General features: G+C 40.6%; 1 protein-coding gene across 1 annotated transcript; it reads right to left on the minus strand.

Moving 5' to 3' along the window:
* Positions 1-4,024: 4,024 nt before the first annotated feature.
* Positions 4,025-25,915, minus strand: RRP15 (ribosomal RNA processing 15 homolog). The gene is made up of 5 exons (XM_061365425.1): positions 25,764-25,915; positions 23,043-23,317; positions 21,031-21,128; positions 20,025-20,226; positions 4,025-5,435 (listed from the first exon to the last, which is right to left on the minus strand). Exons 1-5 carry the CDS (start codon positions 25,834-25,836, stop codon positions 5,286-5,288), a joined length of 798 nt encoding a protein of 265 aa, XP_061221409.1. The 5' UTR covers positions 25,837-25,915; the 3' UTR covers positions 4,025-5,285.
* Between the last annotated feature and the right edge of the window lie 11 nt (positions 25,916-25,926).

Consider the following 25,926-nt stretch of genomic DNA (forward strand, 5'->3'; position numbering starts at 1 on the left):
AACACTACTGTTACCAACACATACCTGCGCAGCATTTACTTATGAACCATAAGCTCTTTGGAACTCATTGGGATTGTAACTGAGGTAGCAGACCTACACAATGATGGATAAGCTATCAACATGGGTTTGGTCACCTTTCATGTCTAATGAGATGGTGAGTGGATGGATACCCAGGCAGGTATGTCAAGGCTCAATTAAGTAAGTTTACGTACTAACCTCACATACTGAGCCCTGTAGTAACAGTTTTCATTCAGCTGCCAGACCTCAGACACTCTTCTGAAATGGAAGCAGAGCAGTATTTGTCCCTGGGAAGCAAAAGGCTGCTTCAAAAGCACACTTCTGAAAATCTCTGCCACTGACAGAGCTGGCAATGAAGCCTAGGATTGTTGATACTCATGTTTCTACCTGCAACTACCTACCCTTGTAATACATCATTGCCTACATACAGTGTGATTTGTGGATCACTTGAAAAACAAAGAAAAACCTCTTTAGATAAAATATACACAACCCGAAAGTTAATGCAAACATCCACACAATCAAGAAAGCTTTTCATTACCATTTTGCTTGGATCAAGCAGCACCTGTAAGTATTCCAGTTTGGAACAAGAACAGGGAAGTCCTCCTTTTCTTGGAAATAAAAATTTCAAAGCAACAAAGGGATTGAATAGCCACAGGGTCTCAGTCACAACCTCCAAGATTACGTTCATAATGGAGTTTATAATGGGTTCATAAATGGCTAGTGGAATCTTTAAGTACCTCAATATTCAAACAAGTTTTAAAACTATGACAAACAACCCTGTTATGTTCTATTTGTGATCAAACATGCTTATAATAGACATGGTTTGAAGACCCGATTAGTACATAACATCAGCAGGCTGTATACTTAACCATTTCTAAATTACACATTAAGTTTCTGATAAGAAGTGTAACCAGCATATCTTTTAAGTGACCTATTTCTATTAATTATTTAGCTACTTCTGAAAACACTTATGTCTGTAAGAAATCCTAGTGCTATCAAACCTCAGTGCAGGTCTGATCCTGGTTAGCAGTTCACCAATTACCACCACATATACTGAAAACAGAATTAAGAAACACTGGGAAAATGTTGCAAAATAATGCTCTAAAAGTTCACTCACTGGCATGAGAGAATGGGCTATTAAAATCACTGAGGCACTGTGAAGAAATAATGGGTTTTGTAAGTATTCCTAAAATCACCTTCCAAAGTGCCTCTTGGAAACCATTTGTGCTCATGAGGTCACATGTGAAGACCTGACGAAAGTGTCCTAATTCATTGTACAATTTGTTATCCAGCAGATTAAACACATGGATTTAAACAAAAAGAAATCATTCCAAAGGATGAAGCATTACACAAGCACAAGCATCTTTTTTGTTGAAGCTATTCAGTTTGACTGGAGTTTTATTACAACATATCCCTTAAGACAGAACAGCAATTAAACAGATGCATTTGAAAACAAAACGATTTGTCTAAGAAATATCAGCCACCCTTATCAGTCTGAAAAAGAATGATTAAGGAAAAGCCCTTATCTGACAGATCATCTACAGAGGCGAAACCTTTGATGCTTACATACTGACAAGAGGTTAAAAGCTGCTGCTTTTGAACAGGAGTAAATCAACACATTCCATAATTTGGTAACCAAGAACTCTCCAGTGTCTACCACTGACGTCCTAAAGTCCAAATTTAACACCTTACTTAGCACAAGGATACTGTCTATTTATTAAGATCCTAAGAGTCTTCCCTTCCTCAACCCTTCTCCTGGCCTTCTTACTGCTTACCTCAGCAAGTCTTGAAGAAATCACTGAGCAATTTGCAGGGGCTGGAAGTGAACAGCATTGATGACTGCTCTGTGTGGATATTAACTATGCCAGGACTCATTTCATAAGAATGAGTAGTTTGTCATTTTACATTGAGCAGACTGTTATGTGCCAGATGACTTCTACTTCTGCCTTCCTCCCTGGAGACAGCTACTGAGCCAGCTCTGAACAGATGCAGCTTTACAGACCACCTTCTTCTGGAAGCATCAGATAGTCAGAACACTTTTATGGCCTCCAACCATTTCTCTCTCTAAAACAAAACACACATACACAAAACCGTATCTCCATTAGAAAACAGTTTCTAGCTCTTTCATTCTGAGAACCTGCCTCACAGCTGCAGAAGTGGGAGCTCTTCCCTCCACGTTTTAGCAGGGAAGATGATATGGTGCTGTACCATCAGGCACAACAAGGATACTCCACCATCACTCATCAAGTGTTTAAGGAAACAGCAGGCTGCAGAAAAGGAGACAGAAGATGGTAAGATGGTTCTCTTTCTATTTTCTCCATAGGCCAACTCATGCTTTTCCTTGCTGAAAAAATACTTAGCACGATTAACATAAAGAGAAATTAGATGAGAGGATAAGAAACATGGGGGAGAGCTCACCCTGTGCCTCCTCTTATGAAAAACCACTTTGTTGCTTTGATGCAATCCATACAATATTAAATTCTACATATTCTACAGTTGGCTTGAAGCCTAACAAAACTGGAACCACCCCATCCTTATTGGCTTTATATAGATAGGTACAGAAATACACAAAGTTGAGATGATTCATGCTCTCTGGAATGAAGGGCAGCGGCACAACTTTGCTTAAGCAGAAATATTCATGGGAGCAGGCAAAACAGACCGAGCACTCTGCTGGCTGGGAAAAGCTGCTGAAGGTTGTTCTTGGTAGCTATGGAAAAGGAAGAACATTACTGGAAAAGCGGGTGGGGAGGTGGGTAGAGCCTGATCCCACAGCTGAGAAAGGAGACTAGAAGGGGTATGGGCCATACAGGGTTTAGCTCTTCCCTTGAACTGCTAGTCCATTACAATAAAGCTTGTGAAGTAAGTTGTCCACCAAATGCCTAAAGTTAAAATATACACTTCCATCTGCCACAAAGCGCCTGGAGCTTATTTCACTTTAGGAGGTAGTTACCAATCTAAGTTACTCTAGGAGTTTTTCTGAATATGGCACAACCAAAGGACATGGCAAAGGCAAGGTACCAAAATCTAAAAAGTATTCGACATACATAGAGTATTATCCTTCTGAAAAAGATAAGAAACGCTCTCCACTTACAGGCAAGAAGTACTGCTATGAAATGGAAGCTCAAGGTATTTTTAATAATATCAACATACTCCATGTTTTTCTTAAATACACAAGTGATACTCTGTTGCCTTAATCAAAACATCACTTCAAAAATGCACAAGTAAAATTCAAACACCCAAGTATTCTAAAGTAGTCTGGGAGTATTTTTAATGTCATAATGTCACTGTTCCTAAGAAAAACTAGATTACTTTCCAAAAGTTTGACCTCAGGCAGATACTGGTGATATCAAATGAAAGAGCAACTGCACATTCAAAGATGCTGATGCCATTTTTTCACACAAACTGAGCTCTGTAGAAAGAAAGCAATGTCAGATTGGGCTATTATGTTGCTATTCTACTTAAAGTAGCTACTTGAACTATTGTAGTCTATCTTTGTTTTGCACTAATGAGATGCCAGCTCTCACTGAACAGCTATACAGATATCTGGCCTTCAGAAGCCAGGATAACCATATGTTAAAACTTCTGAGGTTTTGTCACTTGGTATTTTGGGTGTATGCCTTCGTTTGTGATAATAAATATCAGGCCTCCTCAGATATCTCCTCAGATATCTAGTATGTCTAACACTCAAAGCAGCTTGAAAATCTAAACATTTCTGCTGCTAGCTTTGAGCTCTCCTCAAAGAATTATGCTACAATATCTACACCAGATGAATAGGCTAGGGACAACACAAGCATTGCCAGTTGTTAGCATGGGTTTCTCTGCCATTTTGTATGTTTATTTTTTTTCTCCTGCAGTATATACAAAGTTCAAACCCTCTCCCCTCCTCAGTGCCTTTGTTGGGAAAATCTAAATCCACTGCCCTACACAGATTTCAATGCTATCTTGCATATAAGCAGGTACAAAGAAAGGTTTGTATGCCAGACATCTATAGAAACAGACAGAATAGTACTGTGCTTTTAAAGTATCAATTAATAGGCCCCAAGGCATTTTCTACACATAGGAAATGGGGAAATGTAATAGAAAAGTTAAACAACTGACACAGCATCAGCCAGCCAGTCTGGAACAGTGAAGGCAGCAGAATTCAACCTCAGCTTCTCATTTAGAACACCTTAATCACAATGCACTTTCTTCTGCATGCATATGTTTATAAAGAATATATTCTTATTATGTATGTTAATAGTAACATATTCACAACTAAACAATTGATTAGGAAAAACTGCTGTGGTTTGAAAAAGACAAATAGTGTTACCCTGACAGATGTCTTCCAAAATCTGCTACTGTTACAGTATGCACCTAAGAGGAAGGGCTTTTGTTTGACCCTTTACAGACCTTAGGAATTAGCATTACAGCTGCCTAAACCCACAGGATGTATCCTGGAGGTCCAGCTCAGTGCTGAAAAAGGCCAGAACACCAGAACTGCAAATGAGGAAACACTGAACACAATTTTATGCAGTATTGCTAGAAAAGCCCTCTCTCCTCCAACAAAAATAATAATAGCAATAATTGTCCTTTCGTCTCTTATCAGTCTCTTAGCTTACACAACTTCAGACTTGCCATGGAAAAACTCATACTTCCATATATATAACAAAACATAAAAGCCACTCTGTAGGGTCAAGTCTCTCCTTTTACAGTTATGTTTCCAGAATTGTCTCCAATCAAACTAATGCTCCAAGACCAGAACTATCACATTAATGGTTACTTTTCTTTATTATCTACAAAACCTTTTCTGGCCAAAGTAGTAAAGACTCTATAGGAGTCTGATAACTTTACAAGGTGACGGCATTTCTGTTTATTGTAAGCCATTTCTATTGCGAATTGCTAACAACTTTCAAAGTGCAATGCTGATTTGGAAATGCAGGCACACTAATACAACACTTGCCATGACTAATGTATAAACTTTTAATGACCTTGGCAAAATCAGTCTTTCATTGGGCAGGTGCCACTATTTTGACTGTACAAAATGTTTTGGAAATATGTTGAAAATTATACATGTTTTGGAAAATATTTCAGGATTTCAGTATAGCAAATGAAGCTGCATTAAATAAAAGTCTGACATGAAGGAGAAAACACTCCAAAGTTGCGCAAGTCTTTTCCTTTTTTTCTTTAAAAAGATATTCTCCAAGTGTTGTACATTCACAGAATGCTGACTTTTTATCCAAAGAAAATAAAGATGATAAAACATTATCTTGAATGGTTTTCAGTTTCATTCAGTTACTGTCATCTTGTTTCAGACCACCCTCTTCTTCAATACTGCCCTCTCCATCGCTTTCCTTGTCCCAGTCTTTCATAGATGCTCCCATCATGAAGTCATCACGCAGTATATTCCATTCTGGCCCCTCTTCAGACTTCACTTCACCCTGAATGTTTGAGGGAAGAAGAACAGAGAAAGATGAGGTCAATGTGAAAGGCAGTAAAAGATGGAAGCTCTTCATGCCATCAGAGTAATGCCTCACACAATTTCAGTCAGTTAGCTCTTTATGCAAATGGTACACAGAAATATGCAGGTCAATCATAAATGACTTGATGCTAAAAAGCAAGCTTGTTTTTGCTAAAAAGCAAGCTTGTTTTAACCAACCAATAAAAGAAATATAGGAACAAAACAATTATTCCTCATGGATGAAAGGGTCAACCCTGGGCATGGCTTCCTTTATTAAAATCTTTCTTGGCAATCAGAATGGATCCATGATATCATTTATTAACCCCCAGGTGCTGCTTCATTAGAACACTTCTTGGCACATTTTTAAAACACAAATATGGATTTAATAAAGGGCTAACCCCCCCAATTTAATATTTAACATATTCTGTGATACATGGACCAAATCCCCTTTATGTGGACTATTACCTCACTACCTGGGCTTGTCATATGGTACAAAGCTGCCTCTAAAAGAAGCAAACTTGGTCTACGTTTAGCAAGCCAACAACACCTTACTACAAATTCCCTACCTCCTGAAAGTGGATAAACTGAAGCCACAGTACATGGACTGGTGAATAATAAATAAAAGCAATAGGACGGTAGTTCTAGGTTAGCACTGAAAGTACTTGGTTGCCGTTCTTCCAAATGACAGATCATATTTGGGCAGAGCAACAGCCCCATCCTGTGGCAACAGTTTTAAAGAACAGCTTGACGCTACTCCTGCATTCTTACTGAAGGAAAACACTAAGATCTGTTTTATTTCAGTGGTTTAAGACTTAAAAGCAAAACTCTTCTGAGGAACAACATGGCTCAGTGTCCAGTAGGTAAGCAAAGAATTGTCCCACTAAAGTGGAATCAGGGGCACAGAAAACAACAACTTATTTTTGCAGGCTTTTTAAAACAAAGTTATTAATACAGGTATCTGAGGTGTGCTTTTCCCACTCCCCTGCTCAACAGGACAGACCTCAACTGACTTATTTAACTACCATCTCCTGATACTGTACAAGGCACGGAGGTTCTCTCTTGCAGCATCCTCTGCAGACACAGATGACTAGATGCAAAACCCATAGTGAATGCGATTGCTGTAGACATTTGTTCATGCCTCTGCCGTGCATCTAGGAATATGTGATATACAGAAACATAACATATATAGGCAGATGTCATGCAAGCTCTAGTAGAGAGAAGCATCCAGAATTTAATAGCAGGAGAAACAAGAAATAGAGAATGCAGGTCCGTCACTGTCAATCTAACACATCACACCAACGGAAGTTGAGTACAGAAAGTCTCCCAAACGAAGTATTTTTAGTGGATAATCGAAGCAGAAATGCTAAATGTGACTCTTTTGAAAGAGTACTGTCACAAAAACGGGGTAACAAGTCTTAACACTTCCCTTCCCAAAAGGAATCTCTCAGGACCCAGTTCCAAGATGGATTTTTTTTTGTCTTCACAGCTGTTCTCAGTAATGCCTACTCTTAAAAGTAACTCAGCCATCACAACAACCTCCCTTTTCCTCAGACAGGGCCTTCTAACCACCTTCTGTTCTTGGAGTAATTCATTTCAAATGTCCAGTAAGTCCTGAAAACATCACAGACAGGGTAATCAATTGCCTGGAGTTAAAGAATTACAGATAAGGCAGGTCTGTTACACAGACCTGAAGGGTGTTTTAACATGAGAATAATCTGTATTAGCGTAACACAGGTACTCTGCTGTGGGACGAAATCAGACAGTAGCTTCCCCCTGACACCTTCTTAACTGTCTTTCAGTTGGTTTCTGTTTACCCCTGCAGAGCAGGGAAAGGCTGAAAGCTTTACAAAAGTCACCAAGCAGAAGCTTCATTTATCCCAGACCTTTTATAAATCACTGTTCAAACATGTCAGAGAGTTAAATTTGAAATACCTGAATGGAAAAAAACCTCACCTCCCTTACAAAACAATGCATTTTTCCTATTTTTTTTCAACAATAAAGCCAACAGAAAACCCCCCTTTTCCCCCAGATGTGCAGAACAGGGGTTGGGGTTTTGTTTCTTTTTCTAAATAGCACAAACCAATACATTATTGTCAGCAACAACAGTGAAAGGCTGAGGGCTTGAATAGCCCAATGCTCAAATCCATCACAAGCTACTATTCAGCCTTCTTTCTGGCTATGTCAAGTGAACAACCGGACAAAAGAGGGATGCTGATCCTTCATTGCATTACCCACTATATAAGGGACTACAAAGGTTTGAATAGAGTTTTACAACAAGCCCCAAGGAGAGGTAGCATGTGCATGCCTCAAGGATGAGGATTAAATGCTTGAAACAAATATTTAATGTATTTTAAGCAAGTCCTCCAAGTGAAGAAAACCCCATGTTTAATATCTTCATTCCTAACTCATTTAGTGCTCCATTTACCCCTCAGAATAATAATAAACAAAAACCAAAACAAAACAAAAAAACCCAAACCTGAAAACAAATCTATTGTAGCACAAAACATTTCTGGAGTCTTAAGAAAATCCACAGCAAGACTATTCGGATAACCAACAATTACCTCAGCTGTCACATCGCTTCCCAACTTGCTCTGTGTAAGAATGCTGATACACTTGGGTTTTCAGTGCCATAATATGGTTTCATCTAAATAAAACAAAACTGATTCTTGCCATGCGGAAAATAAACCAGCTTTCATTCTACAACTTTTCAACCACTTTTGAACTTCCAGTCAGCTGCCTGTTCACATCTCCCACATTACAGCACTGAAGTCCCCTTTGAACATCCCCAAATGAAAACAAAGCAGGCTATATAAACATTAGCATGCAATGCTACATAAAGTGGGTCCTTCAGTAAGACAAAGAGTGAAAAATTTTGGTGTTGCTCCCCCCCACCCTCCCCATTATACATTTATACATACATTTGAATGTTTTTTTTCTTTGCCTGAAGATGTGGCAAGCTATTTCAAAAGGTTTTAGAGACAGCAGTTAGTAAAGTATCTCAGGAGTTACTGGTACATGACAATGCACATGTTATCATGAACTGAGAACAAAATGCACAGCATGGTTACTCTAGTACAGATACTGGGAAAGACCAATAGTCCATTTGAAAAGAGATTACCTAAATAAAGCAAACACCATCTCGCCTCCCTGGTATGCCACCTAAGCTATCACAGCATTAGCTCAAGTCTGACACAAGTAGCAGGGACATACTTCCCAAACTAATTACTTTTGAAGACATACCCTTTAAAATCTGCACCAGGAGAGGATAAACAGAAATTCATAGCCAAGTCCTAATAAAATCACCCACCCACAAAAAAAAACAAAGCTTAAGTCTGTCACCTAGAAAAAACAGCCATCCCTTGCAGGATCTGTGATAGAATTGCCACCTGGATGATTTTGGAGGAACTGGTCTATGAAAGCCCCATGGCATCAGCAGCAGCTACATGATCAAGATCATGTTAGAAATCCTGCTGTTTCAGTTTATTTTTTTGTGGAGCTACACAACCCACTCTTGGTAAATGACATTACAGTAAGTATCTGAGACCTGCCAAACTCAACACCAGAGTTGTGGCAGGCTGCACTGCCACTCAGGTGGGACACAGATCCTCTTTATCCCTTCTGAAGTTGGCAGGAGCAGGAGTGGGATACTTGCAACTGCACATAGATGCTTCAGTCTGCAACAAGTGCTTTAGCTCAAAGCCTGCTTCGCTTGAAACCTTAAGGGAATTAAGTTCAGTAAGTCATATTGTCATTTTCACCTGTTGCTTTACTGGCACAGCAACATCCTAAAAGTCAGAGCTCTTCAGAACCCTACACACAAGCAAACTGAAGTCCCATAATGCTTCTTGGTAAGTAATGGCATGAAAAGCTGGATCTTGAAATCAGACTGCGCAGATTAAAGACAGCATTTCACTCTGGCTCCCACCACCTCATGTCACTTGAGCATACCAGTTTCTGCATATGCAAAGCAGTACATATACATATCACTGCAGAGACTTCACTACAGCCTGTGTTCAGATGACAGTAACTGCAGGGTATTAACAAATGGACACCTTTCAGACCTAGGAATTACATTCGACACACTGGATTCTCCATGACTTTGCTCCAAGTACAAGATGAAATGCTAGGGCTTGCAGGGCCATCTCTATTTACATCTCTCATGTCCCCAAGGTTGCAAGGGCATCCCTCATACAATAAACGTTTATTTGTACCTGTCAGGGAAGGAATTTCTAACATAAATATCTCTCAAGCAACAACTTTAAGCCCTGAAAAAACAATTCTAATGTCTAATTAATTTGAACTGCCTCCCCAGGTTCCTCTGTTTTGCTCAATACAAGCATCTGAGACCTTGAAATACAGGGAGGCTTTTATCATGACAAAGTTAACAAGCATAACTGCCAAGACACAGTCTCACATACAGCTGACAGTTACCTTCCCAGCCAGGCTGCATCTTGGTCCCAATGACTGCTGCTATTCTGTTTCTCATCCCACACAAGTTGGTTTATACCTAGCTCAAAAGTCCTTAGCACAGACATACACCGAGGTGCGTTAAGTCTCAATTTAATAAAATAGAAAATTAAAACACACTTGGTAGAAGAGAAAGGAAACTGAAAGCAAAGAACATCAGCACAATCATTTCCCCTAAATTTGTTTGCAGAGATATCCAAGATCACAGGCTAAGAAAGTAAGATTCCCCTAGGCCAGAAAGAAATAAAGAGAACTGCAGCTGAAACAACTAAAGCAGCAATATAAGCAGAAAACAAATGATTTTTTAACAGGAAAATACCCAGATTTAATCATCAGTACTGTTTACAAGTTTATCTAATTTGAATTATGGCGAGATCTTAACTATAAGAAAAGTTCCTATGTACACCCGATCCCACAGAACTGGAAAACAAGAACATATCCTGTACTGCTACTATTTTGAACTTCTGAGCTGAAGTCTCAAAGCAACCCACTTTGGGAAGCATCTTTTAGCTTGCAGAACATTCAAACTACACAACAGTAGTCTATTCTGCTGCAGCATAATTCTGCACAATCACTTATTCCTTAGGGTGAGAGTTATTCAATATTCATTTGCAGCCTCTCTCTAAATGAGAAATCAGAGTGACTGAACTAAATTGCCTTGGCATATCTGAGTTGACTCTACAATGTGGATGTCAACAGTGACACAGGAGGTTTATTTACAAATGTCACACAGATTCTAGTGTGCACAAATCTCACAGTGTGAGATTTACACTCACTCTTGTGCCCACCAGAATCTGCACTGGCATTTCTAGTAAATCAGAATGAAATGTTTTTACAGTGTGTTTTGAAACCTGTTGTTCCTGTTCAAAGTTCTCTGCAAATAACACACTGGAATTATTACTACAAGCACAACAAATACTGATTTTCCTTTTGAGCATAGCCAGAAGACCACCCAGAGCTTAATGACCCACATGAGGAATCTCCCCATCCTCACATCATCCTCTATGATTTACTACAACTGAGGATGTGTGAATGGGAAGGAATGCTTTGGGTTGGCATGCAGATGCTTAAAGATGCCCCAACCTTAGAGGGGTCAGAACTGAATTATGGAATTTCTTAAAACAAACATTCAACTGGACTTAAGAAAATTCATTAACACTGTTATTAAATGCTCAGTTGCAAAGACGAATCACAGAAAGCGCTTATGCGAGAACACATTTCTTCAGGCTTAGTTCATCAGAAAACTCAAAGATCGGTATTTCTGTCAGAAAAAGCAAAAATATCTTAAGAATCCAAGCACAACACAGGACCCTCCTGCACACAGGGCACTCCGGAATTCCTCAGCCTGTGCTGTGCTCCAGCTCTGATAGCAGCCATCTCAGAAAACCTTTGGCTGCACAAGCAATTCTACCATCCTGCAGTAATGAAGGCATGATGGAATTAAAAGATCAGCTTAAATATTACACAGATCCACAACATCCTTTTTGCAAGTTGCACAGTTCCCAAACCATCATGCTGAACCTGGAAAATATGCAGATACAGCAAGACCTAGTAAAAAGCATCTGGTCAAGACCTTCAATATGCCATACCTCAGAAGTATTAACGTCTTTCAACAGTCTACTTTAGAAAAACATTTTTGAGTCACAACAGATCCTTCTTAGATGTCAGCCATTTACGCAAAGCCCTTATGCACTATCTCAGCTGGGTACCTAAAGCCTTCTGCAGGATTCTGTAACAGCTTGCCTGCTAACACAGTAAAGAAACGTGCACTGTAAAGAAACGTGCACTGTAAAGAAACGTGCACTGTAAAGAAACGTGCACTGTAAAGAAACGTGCACTGTAAAGAAACGTGCAGGCTCATAGCTGTTAGGAGTATATTTTGATCCTCTTTTAGAATAAATTAGCATCTTGCAGATTTTAGAATAATCTGAATATGACTCAAGATTATTCCATACAAATGATGCTGAAATACCCACTGGTTTTCATTATGATTCAACAAGAGGCATAACAGAATGAGTCCCAGAAGGCTGTCTCTAACAACGAAGGCTATAGTAATGACCAAGTCCTTCACTTCTCCAGCACTTAAGAAATCATCTCACAGAGTGGCTGATGAGGAAGAAGCGGGGCTAATAAAAAAACCTTCTCTTCCTGACTCAGGATTTCCACTTAACAAAACAAATACAGGAATCAAAAAAACTACGAGGCAGGAGGGGGAAAAAAATGAGGGAAAAATTATATAAAAGAACCATTTTTCTGTAATTTTATTACTAAACATGAAATACTGAAGTTTTTATGACTACTAAGCAGCTTGTCTGGCTAAACCTCCCTACACTCACTGCTCCTACTTTTACTTAAGTGACTTTTGCAACATACCCTAAACGTTTCCAAATCCAAAGCTGTTTAATTTTATATTCCTGTAATTTCCCTCACACTGTTGTGGGTGAGTGGCAAACTCATTATGCAACAGACCATACCCCTCAACATTCCCAGTATGCTTTCAAAAAGCAGTTTAAACCTGAAGAGCAAATACGCCATCTGCTCATGATCCCAATCCCTTATCTTTAACCAACTGGCTACCCCTTCTTTTCCTTTCTAACTCTTCCATTTACTTCTGCATTTCTGTATGGGTCTTACCAATGCCTGCGGGTGAAGAAGAAATGGCACAGACCACATGCGGAACACCATCCAGGATTCAGCAACAAACCCAGAAGAGATCAGATCTTTCCAAAAAGACAGCTTTAGTATCATTTGTAATAACAAGTAGGATTAAAAGGAAAAACAAGAAGTGTATTTTCTAACGCTTTCAGTAAATTTCAGAAGCATTCATTTAAAACTGGTTGGATTTTCCCATAGGAAAGAAAAAAAACACAAACCAAACCTGAATTTGACAGCCTTGTACCCACTGTAAGCTGTAAGCAGTCTGACCCACCACTCCTCACCCTACCAAGATACATAGATGAGTAGGTGTCCACAGAGGTCACCTCAGGTCATCACCTCACGAAATACAGTAGGTATTTATTATCCATTTTCTCTTGAGGTATCTGTCCTCACTGATCACGTACTATCTGCACCTTAGAATAAAGCATTAAACTGGACCATGTGTGACTCATGATGACAAAGGAGGACCTGGTGCTTCTGTGCAAGCAGTTGTCAGGGTTGCTCTCACTTTAGGCACCAGGACATGGGACTGCATGCTTGACTCTTGGGTGCAGGGGAAGAGAACCTGGCAGGAACATAAAACGTGAAGAGGATAAAAAAGAGGTTGATGGGAACAGAGTGCAAAATCACAATCTTTTTCCCTTTCTGATTTCTTATCATATATATGAAAAAGACAGCAGAAAAAGAAACCTGAAGCTAAAAAACACAGGGAAAAAGGGTGAACCTAGTGAAATACAGCTGTCACACAGCCCTTAATCCTCTTATCTGGAGCTGAACTCAGTGTCATATATTTCACATCTATAAATCAAATACACATTTAAATATTGGCAAAGATCTACATTCCCATGTTAACACAGATGTGTGTTACCAGCTATGGCAAAAGATAGGGAACTGAGCTTGTACCTCCTAGAAACCTAACCCTGACGTACACTAGGTAAGTCAATACATCTTCCTGTACAAAGATTTAAAACAAAAAGGTCACCATCAAACAACTTCTAATACTGCACAATAACCCTTTACCTTAAAGAACATAAGGAATTTAAGATATAGCAAATTGGTGTCAGCTGGCACTGCATTTATCCCTAAGGATAAATGATAAAAATCTGAATACAGCATACAATTGGGTAGTCAGCAACCTTTTGGTACAAAACCAAAAAACATTTAAATGCATCAGCTCCAAACATACAGTGTGTGACCTTTGAGAGGCTATACACACATTTGAGAAAAACAGATACAAATGCACTATATATAAAGGAATCCAAATTTACAGAACCATAAAATGGTTAGAGTTGGAAGGTACATTAAAGCGCATCCAGTTCCAACCCCCTACTATGGGCAGGGACACCTTTCACTAGAGCAGGTTGCTCTAAGCCCCATCCAACCTGGCCTTGAACACTGCCAGAGATGAGGCAGCCAGAGCTTCTCCAGGCAACTGGTGCCTCAGGACCCTCATAGGGAAGAACTTCTTCCCAATGTCTAGCCTAAATCTACCCTCGGCCAATTTAAAGCCATTCTCCCTTGTCCTATTACTACAAGCCCTTGTAAAAAGTCCCTCTCCAGCTTTCTTTTAAGCCCCCTTCAGGTATTGAAAGACTGTTAGAAGGTCCAGGCTGAACAAGCCTCAGCCTGTCTCCAAAGCAGAGGTGCTCCAGCCCTCGGAGCATCTTCATGGCCTCCTGCGGACTCACTCACTCGCTCCATGACCCTCTTTTGTTGGGGGCCCCAGAACTGAATCCAGGTGGGGTCTTATGAGAGTAGAGTAGATGCTCCTGTACATGTGATGGGAAAACATTTATTAGAATTGAGAGAACACATCTACTCTGGCTGCAGCTGAACTAAATTAACACTTGGCTGCACCCTCAAATCTGCCAGAACACATGCATGCCTGGTTACTCCTTCAATTAGTCGTGTAAAGTCAGCACACAACAGCTGTAGTAATAAACTTGTTACTCTGCAATGTCATTATCACCTAAGAAAAAATGTTTCCTTACTACTGTCCCTTCAAACAGGTATATGGATGAAAACAAGATTTCCCCACCCCCCCCCATTTCTACACTGTGTAAAAAAGCAGAGCAACAGGGCACTGGCCAGTACTTACAAAGTTGCAAGAAGGAGGCTGTCACTCTCACAGGTTTTAAACATGTCTAATTTTAAGCTGGAAAGCACATTCATATCCCCATCTAAAATGAAAAATTAAAGTCCCTGTGCCAATTCTTGTGTCCCAGCAAGAGCAACAGTCAAAGTCAGAAGTGCAGTACGCCTTCTGCCTTGAATAATCTTCAAACTACTATTTATGAATATTAAAAGTCTTATGAAGAAAAACCTATCGCAAACCTGACTCTAGAGTCACTAAGTCACTAATAAGAATCATTAATTTACTGAAGTAATTATAGATTACTTTAAAAACACCAGGAGCATTTGTAAAATACACTTCAAGCAGAAGGAACATATCTGAAAAACCATTTTATTTCAAGTCCCATATGAGTAATAGCTGATATAAAATACCACTTGTATTCTTTGACACTCATCTTCCTTCCCATCAGTAAGTTATTTTAGAATAGGTACTATTTTGAGGCTAATACACCCATTTTTTCCAGATGTCAACATGATATAGGAAGCAAATTGTACCTTCAAGTCATACAGTCAGCACAGTTTACCCTGCTGATTACAATTACCTTGCACAATTTGAATCATGGTCACTGAAACAGACCAGGAAATCCTGCACTGAAACGCTCTGCCGCAGATCTGCTGTAAGGAAACTTACAGGTTGAAGCAAACATAGGTGATTCAGAAAACCATGCTACAAAGGTCTAATTCAAAGGCTGATGAGTGCAGGTTACACTTGTCACAAAAATATCTTTCATGCTAGTTATTTATGTGTCAACGGAAAAAGTTTTACTGCCCAGCAATGCTTTACACAGAATATCACTAATGAAAAGAAATACATCAAGATGAGAGCTTCTGGTACTTGAATGACCCTGTTGTAACTGACGTGAAGCAAGAGAGAAGAGCTGATGCTGCTCTGGGAATATTAACTCTGAATTTGTTTCCTTACAATGATGATTTCAAAACCTCATGTAATTCACTGTATCAGTCAACATGTTTGTACAGCTCTAAGAGATTAGAAACTTCATTCAGTCTTGGAAGCAAAAATAGTTCCCTAAACCATAATCCTAAAAACACCCAGGAATTTCTTAAGCACCTAAAGAAATCAAAGGATTCCTGTAAGAAATCCTTTACTAACACTACTGTCCTGGGTTCAGCAGTAGCAGTCATACTTCTGTATTTCTTCTACAGACATAAAAATGGGCTCTAGGGCTGGAAAGACAGCATCTCCAACATGCACCTTTCTTAAACCTATAGTTCAGTAATGTTTCTTATAGTATCTTGCAGGTGGGAAGCTCCAAGATACACCCAACACATAGTGAAATGAAAATCTGGTCTGTAAAGGACTGTGTAGAACAAGACTGAAAGCTCTCTTACCTCCCAGGAAATGCTTCCCCCCCCAAAAAAAAAAAAAGCAGTGAAAAATATGTCAGCTGGGTCAGCAAGGACTAATACCTTGATAAACAGCTAATGATACCAAAGGCAAAGCTTTTGGCTCCAGCTCACAAAAGTAATTACTTGCATCTGGGCACACAAAACCCCAAGAAGGGCTACAGTTTCACACGGCACAGGAAAATGTTCACAGCCTTACAGTCTTTCTTTCATAGCTGCACTGGCTGGGTGTACATAAAGTAACACTTTGGCCAATGGCTAAAAGTATACAAAGCTAAAAAACGCTCACAGGGCACAGGTTGCCTGTCCTCCTCCCCATCAGTGCATGAAGATGATGGAAATGGAGAACAAACTTTAAGTGGCTATGCTGCTGTGAAATCCCACTGCTACAGGTGGGCCTTGGCAGAGCACTGGATTTCTTTTTCTCTAAATTGAAGACATCAATTTGATGGATGGACCACTCGGTGGATAAAGAACTGGCTGGATGGCCGCATGCAAAGAGTTGTGGTCAATGGCTCAATGTCCGGCTGGAGACCAGTAACGAGTGGTGTCCCTCAGGGATCGGTGCTGGGACCGGTCTTGTTTAACATCTTCGTCACTGATACGGACAGTGGGATTGAGTGTGCCCTCAGCAAGTTTGCCGATGACACCAAGCTGTGTGGTTCGGTTGATACGCTGGAGGGAAGGAATGCCATCCAGAGGGACCTTGACACGCTTGTGAGGTGGGCTGATGCCAACCTCATGAAGTTTAACCATGCCAAGTGCAAGGTCCTACACCTGGGTCAGAGCAATCCCAGGCACAGCTACAAGCTGGGCAGAGAAGAGATTCAGAGCAGCCCTGCAGAGAAGGACTTGGGCGTGCTGGTCGATGAGAAAATGAACATGATCCAGCTTCAGTGTGCGCTTGCAGCCCAGAAAGCCAACCGTATCCTGGGCTGCATCAAGAGGAGTGTGACCAGCAGGTCGAAGGACATGATCCTGCCCCTTTATTCTGCTCTTGAGACCTCCCTTGGAGTATTGTGCGCACTTCTGGTGTCCTCAACATAAAAAGGACATGGATCTGTTGGAACAAGTCCAGAGGAGGCCACGAGGATGATCAGGGGACTGGAGCACCTCCCGTATGAAGATGGGCTGAGAAAGTTGGGGCTGTTCAGCCTGGAGAACAGAAGGCTGCATGGAGACCTCATAGCAACCTTCCAGTATCTGAAGGAGGCCTACAAGGAGGATGAGAAGGGACTCTTCATTAGGGACTGTAGTGATAGGAAAAAGGTTAACGGGTTCAAACATAAACAGAGGAAGTTTAGATTGGATATAAGGAGGAAATTCTTTACTGTAAGGGTGGTGAGGCACTGGAATTGGTTGCCCAAGGACGCTGTGAAAGCTCCATCCCTGGCAGTGTTCAAGGACAGGTTAGACAAAGCCTTGGGTGACACAGTTTAGTGTTAGGTGTCCCTGCCCACGACAAGGGAGTTGGAACCTGATGATCTTAAGGTCCTTTCCAACCCTAACTATTCTATGATTCTAACATATACATATACCTGACTAAGCAGTCAACCACAACAGAGCTTTATAAGGGGTTTCTTCAACAACCCCTAACATTTTGAAGAACCCACCACACTTTGAAAAATACAGCAGTGAATTGTAGAGTAAGAAAAAGCATTTGCCCATTCTCACAAATATAGTCAGGTCTCTTTTCATAATCTCAGCAGGCTGGAGTTGAGAAAGGTTTGTTTTCACTGGTAAAACTTCATTCTGCTATTTTTCCTGCTGACTGCTTGTTTTATGTGGGTGGGGTAGTGTTTTTATTGTTCTGGACTGCATTTTAATTGATGGCAGAGTGCCTGGAGTTTGGGATTGGCATCTCTTCCATTGCTTTTGTTGAGATAAATAAATGTATTTCCCTCTCTTTTTTTTTTTTTTTACAAAAAAAGAAGTACATGCCATACTCTCAACTGCTAAAAAAAAAAAAAAAAAACCCACACCAAAAAACACCCAAATGAACCAAACAAAAGCTTTTACATGGCACAAACAATCTACCAAACTCCTGCTGCAAGGAATTTGCCACCCAAAGGCATCATCCCTGCTGAAAACCCACAAATGCCAAGCAGAACAGATATGACAGTGGAGACCAGTAGTACTGTTCAGTGTAATTCTGAGGAGGAGACTGAAGATTAGATTTTGGCCTCAGCCTCAAGTATCAACAACAACAAGGATGGGAGCCTGCTAAGTCTGTAAGATACGTTGTCAAAAGGAAATAAGGCAGATCAAGAACAGCTTGAAAATGAGTTATTAAAGAGTTTGGTTCAGTACTGAATACAGTTACTGAGGTGAATGCAACAAGGGAGAGGAAGTGAAGTGGTCTATAAAACCAGACAAAGTTATTAAAAAAAAATCCAAACCAAAAACCCCAGCCCCCTCCCCAAACCTGCAAGAATAGCCTGACATTCATGAAAAACTAAAAAATCCCAAGTTTTTGTAGCAGCACCTGTATCAATACTCAAAACCAACAGTAACTAGCCAGCATTTAAAGCAACTCCAGAGCACTTTAATGGAAATATGCTGTTAATGATGCTGCCAAAATAAGCTGCTTTTAAATGTACAGAAACATTTGCTATCTATGTTTTCTGACCCAGTAATTAGAAAATTGCCCTGCTACAATCTGAGACAGAGGAAAAAAAATGTCCTTGTTTTTGCTCAGCTATTGATTCAATGCTTACTACAATAGTACTTGGCACTGCTATCACTCCAATGTTGCTCTGCTATTCCAGGGGAGGAAAAAACCCCAACTAAACCCCAACCCCAAACCACACACACACATGCTCCCCACCCCAAACAAGCAAGCTGGAATTATTTAGAGAGGAATAAAGTGTCAGCACCAAGCTAAATTGTTCTCATTATCTGAAGAATTCTTAAAAAATACTTTAATATTACACTTGCATGAAAATTGTATGAGCTCTTCATGCCAGGCAGTGTTTCAGCATGCTCCCCAAGTGCACACAAACAAAAAACATATGACAAACTGTTGTCTCCCAACTGATTAAAGTATTTCTTCCTGGCACAGAAAAGCACTTAGTTAACTACTGTGAGTATCGGCCAAGAGAAGTATTCCACCCACTACTGAGCACAAAGTTCAAACCTGAACACAAATACGCTTCAAAACCATGCAGCTTCTGAAACACAAGAAAGAGTATGTCAGAGCAACTTGTTTTCAACCCTAAAGCTACTTGGCGAGTTGAAAGAACTGATAAAGACTTGGGTAAGTCCAACTATACTGTGTCTCTCCTGAACACATTTGGAAAAAGTGGAATGTGTTAAAATACTTCTTTCTGAAACACTGTAACAGCAATAAAGCCACATCAGCCTAAGACACACACAGAATTAGTGAAATAAAAGCCTATATATAAATGCTTAATACAGCTCAGTTTCTTTCTATTTTGTATTCACTTGTATGGCAAAGCCCTTCAGTTCCAGATACCATTATCATCCAGAGAAGCGAGCCTGAAATGCTCAGTACATGCAAGTAGTACAGGCTAACACACCACGTAAGATGAAAAGTCCCCGTGCCTATAACAGTTTAAAAGAGCTGATAACTACCACTGGCCTACTTCCAAATGTCACAATACACTAAAATCTAGCAGTTTGTTTTATGGTTGGTGCAAAATCCATGACAAAATCCAGTTTTTCACATTTTTTTTTAAACACACAGCTAAACCAAGTTATTTGTACATAAGACTTGAAGTCTTATCAGAAGAGCTTTCCATGTTTTGTGCCTTGATACTCAAAAGCCAGGGAAAACACGCTAAGAGCTACGTGCTCCCTTCCTAGTTAGTCTCAATAAAATCCAGGCACTTGGAACACAGCTGCTCTGAAGAGCAGGTACATTAATGGACAGTAGTTAAGCTGAGAAAGGATCATGTGTGCCGTTTTTCTCCCAGACAAAGCCTACCTGTTTACTTTTTGCAGCCTTTGCAGCAGGATTCTTGCTTCCTTTAGCACCCTCTGCATTTCTTAAGACATCAATGAAATCTTTCTTTGAAACAGATGACAGCAATTTAGCACGCTGCCTCTCAGATCTCCCAGCTTTCTTCACCTTCTCATCAACGTTCTTTTGGTGTGTCCTGACAGCATTAAATAACTGTACAACTCCTCTGGGATGGGGAAAAAAACAAAACAAAACAAAACAGTTTTTAACTCAAGTTCCCTTTATGGCTTCTAGCTCCCCAAAATGGCTACTCAGAACCTCAATTAAGAAGTAACATTTACTACAGCATACGAAACTTTCAATTTTCATTCTTCCTTATTACCTATTGCTAGGAATCAGTAACAAATAAATCCACAAGTACCTATTCAAACCCTGAAGTAAGCAAAGTAACACAGCATCGAGATAATTTCAAGAGCATTTTCATCCCCAGACACATGTTACTTGTCCTAATTCAGCTATTAAATTCTTCAGGCAAGATCATAAGAGCAGATGCAGTAGAGGGACAAGACGGATAAATGAGTAAGGAGACAGATACAGACAGCACATCAAGGTATTCAACTAGTTTTGTGACACCAAACTACCACAATGCAGAACAAGCAACTGAACTTGAGACACGGATCTGGTGAATCCTCTGTGGAGAAGGAAAAAACAGAGTAGCAGAAGCAACTGTTCTGCATTTTGAAAGCATTAAATTAACAAAATGAGGGGATTCAGCAAAGCACTTCTGTTAAGCAAACATTACATTCCCATCTAAATTTTTACTCTTTCATAAAGCTTCTGAAATCTTTTGGTGAACTTGATATTGTACAATGAAGACCTGTATATAAATCACTTGGCTCTTAGTAGGCACTTCTTAAGAGTTCAATCTGATTGGAAACAGACTACCTGCACAGGCCTTTTCTTCCCCTTTTCCTTCTCTTTTTGTTATATATATGTATACAAGGAAAGCATTAAAAAAAAAACCTCTTACCTTGTGGCAATTCTCTGAAGATTTCTTTCTCTGTCTCGGTCTTTGACAACATCTGGCTTCACTCGGCACATCATTTCCCATTCCCGCTTTTTATCGAGCTGTGTTATAAATATTGTGACATGAAACAACATGGACATTTGAGAATGCAGCATATTTTGATAGAGTATGTAGCAGGAAGAAAAGAAACAAAAGATAAATCAACAAAGCTCAGTTGGGTTTGAGAGTAAGGGGAACTCCAATATGGGTCTGGACAACAGGTCTCAGGCAAGTCTCTTGTGTTGACACACCAGCGACCACAGTCAGATCTCACAGTCACTTGCTTTTTGTAACAAAAACTAGGAAAGACTCACACCAGAGTGATACCTCTGGCTCAAGGCAAGCAAAGAGTCTAAAATAACCTCAAATGCTTTCACACTGACTGCTACAGACAACGAAATCATTCAGAGGTAACTTTCAACTACAAAACTTCACAAGCTGATCACAGATAGCTAGCTATACATAACAAAATGCTGAGTCTATCAAGACAGACGTGTTGCATTTTGAGCCTTGGGAATTTAACTTCTGCTGAATTAACCATAGTACAGGTTTGTGACAAACAGTACACATGCCAAAGACTACAATAAGCAGAACATGAGGAAGAGCACCAAGCGCCCATTACAGCAACTGTGTACAACACTGATTTTTGCTGTGGGTTTTGTTTGGGGGTTTTTTTGGAGTCTCTGTTTCAAAATCAAACTGATCCACTTTCCCATTTCCAGAAGCCACAATACCACCAGCTTTACTTTTGCTGCAACAGGAGCACGTTGTATTTCTCTAGAATCTGCCTCAGGAGTAAGGCAGTGAATTTTGGTTTTCCCCTCTTTTAACAGTTTAACACTGTTCTAGGCCTGGTGATGTTGCACTAAGTCTGTTTTATGCAAGAAGTCTTTCATGCAGTTTCATAGCCCTTGTCTTTATAATTCCAGGCAGACTACTAGAATTTGTGAGTTTATGACCATGTTTTGGCCTTTGATAAAAAGAACTGCCCTATTCCAGCTTCCATCAGCAAGAAATTAATAGAAGGCAGACTATTCTCCAGTTTTTCTAAGGGTAAACAAGTCAATTTGGGGACCTGCAACCCACCTCTGCTTTGCAGTTATCTCACATACTCAGTGGGTGAGAACAGGTATTTAGGACAACTGTAATTGAGCAGATGCTGAACTGAAACTCCCTGTATTTAAAAGGCAGGCCGTGGCATTGCCACAGCATGTCCTAAACTGTCAGATGGATAACCTGGTTATCCCAGTGAAACACAACTGGTAAGATGAGACATCAGAACTATTAATGTATTTTTAGCCTGAAGGTAAATCAATCAGAGCCTTGAAATTAAAAGTTCCACTAAAGATACACAAACAAATTACTTAATTGTCAACACAGTTTTGTTTTCATCATAGGAGTTTCAGAACCAGAAGCAATTTAGGGCACAGACACTGTAACAGAAAACTCTAGCAGGGAAATCATTGAGGGGCGCAAACAAGGATTCACAACCATATCAGTGATTAATGCAATCTCAACCTAGAGCTGTTTGATTTCGGAAACAGCAGACTTTAAATGAAAGCAGCTTGCTTCTCTTTCTCCCTCTCACTTTCAGTAAGAGAGAACTATTTCAACTTGTAATGCCAACAAAGTGAATTATAGCCCAAATGAACAACAGCAATTACAAACCTAAGCTTAAAGCAGCTGGTTTCACCCTCTCAACAAGAAACACACCTGAAGTTGACAGCCTGGAACAGTACTGCTGCCAAAGATCATCCTGCCTGATGGCCCAGAAAAAGCAGTAAGGGAAAAAGCCCTACAGCATGACTGTCTGGAAAGCAAAAAACAATCTGAAGCTACTTGAGATCACTTTGGAGGAGAGATTCCAAAACTGAGACAGTCTCAGACCATTTTCCCAGATCCCCACTGAAGGGATCTTGCATGCATATGTCCATCCAACTGTGACTGCACAATGAAATATTGCCTCTTTTCCTCACCTTCATCCTCCTCTCCAGCCTTTCTTGTTTTTCCTTTGCTTTCGCTTTCTCCAGGTTTTTATTCTTGGCCAAGATGATGGACTTATTTTGTGGAATCTTTTTGTTGAGCACTTTCGCCATGGCATCTGCCCAGCCTGCACTTGGGCCAGCTTTGGAGCTTGTTGCCTCTTCAACCTCATTGCCAAGGGCTGCTGTTTCATCTTCATCATCACCATCCAGGGCTTCACCTCCTGATGAGCAGCTGTCCTCTGGAAGCCCTGAGCTTAACTCAGAATCTAGGGGTAAAAAAGGGAACAGAAAAAATGTATCAGGAGTTCTGTTTCTAGTAAGGATGCATGACTAGCATAATTTGTTCCATATGCAAATGTTATTTGAGTTCAGGGCCATGTACTGCTTGCTGTCATTGAATTAATTGAATTCCTCAAGCAGGCATACAACACCATAATGAATTTATTAGAAAGTATCCAGTACAAGTGCTTGCTCATCTCACTGATGATTTTAAGTGATTTAAAAGGTTGGGTAAAAGGGAAAAGGCAGTTTTGGATATTTATTAGATTAATGAATAATTTTATGTTTAGGAGTGGTAATTTCAGGGAAAAAAAAAAACATTTTCTGGTACAACAATTGTATAAACGTACACACACACACACATATGCACACATACACACAAACTGCAACAGTGACATCTAGTGCTTAAATGCAAACAGCCACATGGATGAACATGAAGGGGGGGGGACACGAGGCATTTCTTGCATGACAGCAAAATCTGCTCACAGAAAATAATGCCAGCACCCCCCGCCCCCCCTTATTACCTAAGTCTAATGAACACAGAGGGGAGACTGCTTTGTGAAATACAGAATCAAGACAGTTATCAGTTAGTTCAAAAAAACCCAGAGGCACTGATCTTTTCTGGTCTAAGTAACTGCTCAGGTTCTCGACATACAAATAAAACACCCCCAATTTAAGTTTCTTTACCCTATGCCTCCCTCAAAACAAAACAAGAAGGTAAAATACTGAAATTTGGAATCAACAGCAAGACAGGAGTGAGACAGCTATTAATCAACTGCCTACTTAATTACTTAACAAACAAAAATACACTCTGTTGCCAGACTAATTCATTACTGTGTTTTCTCCATGTGCCTTTTCAAACCAGCAAAATACTCCAAAGTAGCATCAAAACAGTGGCATAAGCCAATTTAAAACAAAGCCTTTAATGACCAGGCACATTTAGAGCTTTGCAAAGCATTTAATTATCAAAAACGGAAATAAACAAGATTATACGTTTACCAAACCACTGCACATAAAGTAGGTGCATCACCACGTTCCATTTGCTACATGTGAATTTAGCTAGTTTTCACCTCTAGACCTTGTCCATGCTATCTCGAATATTGTTATCTTGATTTTAAACAATGAATTAATCCCTACTTATGACTTTTTACATATAACAGTAGCTAACAGCTACCAAAAGCCTGAACCAGAATTCCACACACTGGCAGTCAGCCATAAGGATCCATCAGATTTATAAAAAGGAAAACTGCAAAAGCATGTGTTAAGTCTCCTTTACCTAACACTTGCTGTTAATAAAATAATAGAATACCAACATTTTGTTTTCAACAATTACAGAAAGATGAACAAGGCCTCAACAACCTGCCACAACTTCCTCTTTAATATGACATTATGAGATAAAGCAGAGATATTTCAAAGAAACTTAATACTAAATTACATCTATCAGAAAGAAGACCTGGCACTCTTTCAACTGCAAAGATTGAAGCCCAGCATAGATTTACTACAGTAAGTCCTAACTGGGAGGGGGGGGACATACGTACATCCCCATACTTTATTCTTCCAACCTTGCTCAGTGACTTCGGTGTAGACACACGCAGTTAAAAAGAGCAATAATTCAGAAGTAAGCTGTGAAAGAAGCTCTCATGCAAAACTTTCTCTTGGGTTGTTTTGACCCTCAAACCAAACAGAACCACTGCACTGGCTTGGCTCCTCCCAGAAGGAAGGAAAAAACTACAATTACATTACACAATTAAGAAACAATCACAACTAGCTAGGTATATCCCCACAACACATGGAAAGGCAAGAATGGCTGGAGAACCACGTGATACAGAATAGAGCATGAAAGTGTTTGTGCTCTCCCGACGGATTACTGTAGTAGGTGTATCCCAAAGCTTTCCCCTGGAGCAGAGAGCGATCCCCTCCTCGTACAGACGGAGTCAAGACATACACACAGAGCTCCTCGCACAGCTCTACCCAACCCTGTCATGCTTCCTCCCCTCCAAAGAAAAGGGCTGCTACCCAAGACAAACACGGCAGCGAAACTATTTTGGTGGACCCAGAGAATGAATGAGTCGCTGTTGGTATTCCCGAGGCTAAAGCAGCGGAAAGAAGCTCCGAAACACGCACGGCAGGGCCTGCATACCACCCCACCAGCATGGTGGAGCCCAGCCTGCAGAGCCTTAGGGCACCCCATTGCTTCCTCCACACCGCGAAGGAGCTTCGACAAGCTGCTAGGTCGAGGCCTTCGCTCCCGCTTCCTGCGCCAGCACTATGCCAAGGCTCCGGAGGGGCCCTGGCCCACCAGCGGGAGAGGACAAAGAGAAGTGGCAGCCGGGCCGGGCCGAGCCGAGCCCACAACAGGGACCAGGAGGCCTCAGGAGGCCTCAGAAGCCCGTCCGAGCAGAGAGAGACCCAACCGCCCTCCCGCTGGGTTACCGCTGTCCGTCTGCTCGCCCTCAGCCTCCTCATCTCCACGTGGGGCCGCTACGGCAGCCGCCATTTTCACCATGGTCCGCCCACTATCGCATTCCAACCCAACCGCGCCGCGACTCTGCGTTCCGGTTTCAAAGGTTCCGGGCAGGCGGGCAGCAGCGGCGGC

This window comes from Neopsephotus bourkii, unplaced genomic scaffold (genome assembly GCF_033783945.1).
Source record: "Neopsephotus bourkii isolate Nb327-2 ecotype Australia unplaced genomic scaffold, CSIRO-AGI_Nbou_v1 NB_114, whole genome shotgun sequence".
NCBI lineage: Eukaryota > Metazoa > Chordata > Aves > Psittaciformes > Psittacidae > Neopsephotus > Neopsephotus bourkii.